This window comes from Neovison vison, chromosome 5, assembly GCF_020171115.1.
Source record: "Neovison vison isolate M4711 chromosome 5, ASM_NN_V1, whole genome shotgun sequence".
Lineage (NCBI taxonomy): Eukaryota > Metazoa > Chordata > Mammalia > Carnivora > Mustelidae > Neogale > Neogale vison.
In genome coordinates this window covers 33,510,311-33,514,231 of record NC_058095.1, presented here as the reverse complement: position 1 = coordinate 33,514,231, position 3,921 = coordinate 33,510,311, and the positions used below count along the sequence as shown (strand labels likewise).

General features: G+C 59.7%; 1 protein-coding gene across 2 annotated transcripts; it reads right to left on the bottom strand.

Moving 5' to 3' along the window:
• Positions 1–813: 813 nt before the first annotated feature.
• Positions 814–3,622, bottom strand: C5H17orf50 (chromosome 5 C17orf50 homolog). 2 transcript variants are annotated; one of them, XM_044248423.1, is made up of 3 exons: positions 3,595–3,622; positions 1,565–1,910; positions 814–1,416 (listed from the first exon to the last, which is right to left on the bottom strand). In XM_044248423.1, the coding sequence occupies exons 1-3, from the start codon at positions 3,605–3,607 to the stop codon at positions 1,206–1,208; spliced, it is 570 nt and encodes a 189-aa protein (XP_044104358.1). In that variant the 5' UTR covers positions 3,608–3,622; the 3' UTR covers positions 814–1,205. The 2 variants fall into 2 exon arrangements, 1 of the variants encoding a protein (XP_044104358.1); XR_006384540.1 differs by lacking the exons at positions 814–1,416; positions 3,595–3,622 and adding an exon at positions 2,086–2,176 and having other exon boundaries at positions 1,851–1,910.
• Between the last annotated feature and the right edge of the window lie 299 nt (positions 3,623–3,921).

Genomic DNA, 3,921 nt, shown 5'->3' with positions numbered 1-3,921 from the left:
CATCAGCCTTCATTGGAATGGTTTCCAGTGAGAGCAGGTGGGGCACGGATGCTGGAGAGGCTGGAACAACGTTCTTTTCCATTCAAGCCAAGACTACAGACTATGAGTCCTTGTGATGGGGAGAGGTGGCCTGAAAAAGCAAAATGTTCCCATCCTTCCTCACCCCCAGGCTAGCTGGGGAGCCAGGGGTGGCAGGGAGAGGATAGGGCCTCTCTGGAGGGCAGTGCTGCTGCAGGCGCTGGGGACCCTGCAGGCTAGGAGAGGCCTGGTGCTTACAATGGCCCCATTCTTCAGGCCACACACGCAGCGTTCCAGGAGCTGGCTGGCCGGCCAAGAATAGCTGGGATTCCTGGAGAAGGAACCAGCTCTCCAGCCTCTCTTGTCTTCCGCCTCAGCCAGTCTCAGCGTTTCAGCATCTGGTTCTCTTGTCCTCCCTGCCCCCCACCCCTCACCCCACACACCTGCCAGTGCCTCATTTGCACAAACACTGACCTCAGCAAGACCAGGCTTCCAGGGGAAGGGGAGAATGATCTGGCAAGATTCAGCCCTCATCTTCCCTGGGGCATTCCTGGCCCTCTGCCTTCCTTTTCTTCTCTGTGCATAGGGGGTGGGGATGGGGGGGTGGCCTTTGACTGCCCTTGGATGCAAGTGCTTTGTTCCACCCTGTCTTGGGGGAGGTGGAGGGAGGAGGGGCTCTGCCCGCCTTTCTCCCTCTGACCTGAACACTGGAGAAGGCGAAGGAGGGTCTTTATCACCCTCAAGGGAGCCACCTGGCCCCACTGAAAGGCTCTGACATTTTGTTAGAGGCTTTATTGGGTGATTGGAAAGGCAGGGGCAGGTTTCTCAGCCGCGAGGGAACCCAAGGGTTAGTTTCTCTAGGCGACGCCTCTGCCCACTGGGCCAGAGGACCTGAACTACCCAGGAGATGCGAGTCAGGCGAGCGGGAGGTACTTGGTGCCGCTTGGAGGGGAGCTCTCGGGAGGTGCTCCAGGTGACATTGGGCTCAGCCTTGGGTGGCGCACGGTGACAGGTGGGAACGCCCGCGGCGACCGTGGGCCGGCCTGCGGGCTTGGAGAAGGCGTTCTGGGAAGGGGCAAGTCTGTGGAGTGTGAGGGAGAGCGCTCCGCATCGGAGAAGAGGAGGTGGTGGAGGAGAGGCCGGGGTCAGGCGCAGACGGAGGGCACCAGGGTTGGCGGCGGGCGCGCTCAGGGGCACCCGGCGGCCCCCGCGCCCCCCGAAGCCCGCGCCTTTCGCGGACTGGAGTGCTCCAGAATGCAGTGCGCCACGTAGGCCGGGTGGCTGTGCAGGTTCCTGCACTTCTTGCAGAAAAGGATCTCGCAGCGCGCACAGCCCCCAGCGCGAGGCGGCCGGCGCCGCGTCTCCAGCACGCAAGGCGGCTCCGGGAGGCTCCGCTTCCTGCGCGGAGCCCGGGTCGCTCAGTGCCCCGCGCCGTCCCCTCCCGCCGGACGCTCGGTGCCTCCCCCCGCGGTCCCCTCCCGCCGGGACGTTCAGTGCCCCCCGCGGTCCGCTCCCGCCGCCCACCTCGGCCGAGGCACGCCCTCACCTGTCCGCGGGAGCCGCCAGGCCGCCCAGCAGCGCGAGCGGCACGAGCCAGCCCCAGAAGCCGCTGTCCGCGCGTCGCAGCAGCGCCACCTGCTGGGTACTGGACTCCTGGCGCAGCGGGCAGTAGGACACCGAGCCTCGCTCGCGGCCCTCGCCGCCCTCCGCCTCCCGGCGCGGAGCCTCGCCCTCCGCCCCACTCTGCTCCCGCGGCCTCGCTGCCGCCTCCTCCTCCTCCTCCTCCTCGTCCTCCTCTTCTTCCCCTTCCTCCGAACCCTCCTCTGCGGCCGCCTCCGCGTCGCTGGGCGGCGGCTCCGCCAGTTCCTTCTTCCACAAGGGGGTCTTCACTCCTGCGGGGCGGACGGGGGGGGGGAGGTCAGCGCAGGCCCCCTGTCCCCCGGTAAGAGCCGGGTACCCCGACTGCTGGCCAAAGCCTGACCCCCCCACCCCCCAAAAAAGGCAGGTGCCTGAAGGACAGTGTGCATGGACTGCCCCAGGCTAGCAGGATCCCAAAGCGAGGATTACAGAGTGTGCAGAGTGATTTCCAGGGTGAGACAGGGTCTGCGGGCTGCCCCCCATTTCCCAGGTTTCTAGGCTTCCTCGCTGAGGATTCGGGGCAAGTCACGTCGCTTCTGTCCAGCTCCGTGTTCCCATCTGTAAAAGTAATGCTCATCTCGGGGGTGACTGTGAGGCAGGTAGCAGGTCTCTGTCAAGTCCCCAGCCCAAGGCTGGCCTTAAGCAAGCCCAGATGCGGCATCATCTTGGAGGAGAGAACCCACGGGAGGCGCGCGGGGGCGCGCGCGCGCACACACACACACACGCACACACGCACACACACCACCACCACCAACGGCAGACCAGTTAGGAAAAGGCTGCCCTAGGAGTGAGCCAGTTGGAAAAGGTGTTTGTTCTTCCTTCCAGACTTGATCCCAGTTACCACCTGGATTTCAGCCACCAGTGTCCCTCCAGCCTTCTGTAGAGCACAAACTTCGGAACTCAGAACAGTAATCGTGGCAGGCGGGACACTGCGGGATTGCCATGGGAAGTCACCTGGCCTCTCCTGGGCAGGACTCCACCACTCAGCAACCTCCTACCCTCCCTCCTGGAACCACTCTGTGTTTGTGCTCCTCTTCGCTGGGTTGGGGAGCTAGACTTCCACGGAAAAGCAGGGGGATGAGGGCTGGGGAGACACCACTGTGGTTTGCCCTGGAAAGGTCAAGAGAATTCCTATTGGTCCCTGTCCATCCTGTTTAAAAGAGGCTGGGGACAAAGGAGCATGATACAATTAGTGTTCTAGCTCACATGTAGTGAGCACCAGCTGTATGCAGTCACGGTGAGAAATTCTTCACACATTGTGCCCCTTCATTTTCACAACCACCTCAGGTAGGGGGAGAGGGAGGTAACCAAGGGGACTCTGAATTTCATCCAAGATTTTCAAAAGCTTTCCAAAAAAAGTTGTTTCAAAGAATCTGCCAGTTCTCGATGTTGCTGAAGCTGGAAAACCAGGGTCTGCGGCACTTTTTGTTAGAAAATACACTAAGGAGACTTTTGGTTGTAAAAGGCAGGCTTAGTGCACAGCCAGAAACGGATGCTGGAATTTTTTTGAGAAAAATGGGAACAGGAAATGAGGTTAGAAAGGAAGGCTGGGACTTTGGGTGCTAGGCTATGGAGTTCGGAGTCTGCCCTTCAGGAGTGGGGAGCCCCTGAGCATTCTGATGGAGGGCCGTACTCAGAGCTATGTTTTAGGATAGTCTCTCTACAGGACAAAGACACCCACTTAGGCGTTGTCACAACAGTCCCTGCCAGAGAAGACAAAGGTACAAACAGCAGCAGATGAAGATGAGGGAGAAGATGGCAGGAATATTCTGGAAAGAGAGGGGAGAGGGCTTGTACAAGTAACTGAGAAAAAGCTGGACTTCTTCTCTGGGGTCGTCATGGTGATGGATGAGCTGGTCCACACTGGCTTTTCAGCCACACTTGACAGGAGTCAATGGTCCTGTCCTCAGTCTCCAGCCCATCTCCAGCCCCACTCACCATGCTTATCCATTCTTCCTAAGGCTGTGCTGCCCTCTTCTCTGATCAGGGACTGGGATGAGACAGAGTTCCCAGAACACATGGAACTTTATCTGATCTCTAGGGTCTCTGTGGGATCACAAGGGGTGGGGCTGGAACTTCACTTGCCCTTAGGGTTCTATCCAGGAATAGCTGCCTTTTCTAGAACCTCCAAGAGCACTTGAAACCCAGGTGCCCCCCCTACATTCCCTCTTGGCAAGAGATTAAAGGAGAGAAAGGGGTGACTTTGGCTGCCAGTAGACTGGGTTCAAATCCCAGCTTTGCCATATAAATGTAAGAGCTATATGA

What these genes read in the sequence shown, in the direction of transcription:
- C5H17orf50 (XM_044248423.1), bottom strand. An exon ending in CTGGCGGCTCCCGCGGACAG is followed by an intron (nt 1,417 to 1,564) that starts GTGAGGGCGTGC and finishes GGCTCCGCGCAG; the next exon opens with GAAGCGGAGCCTCCCGGAGC.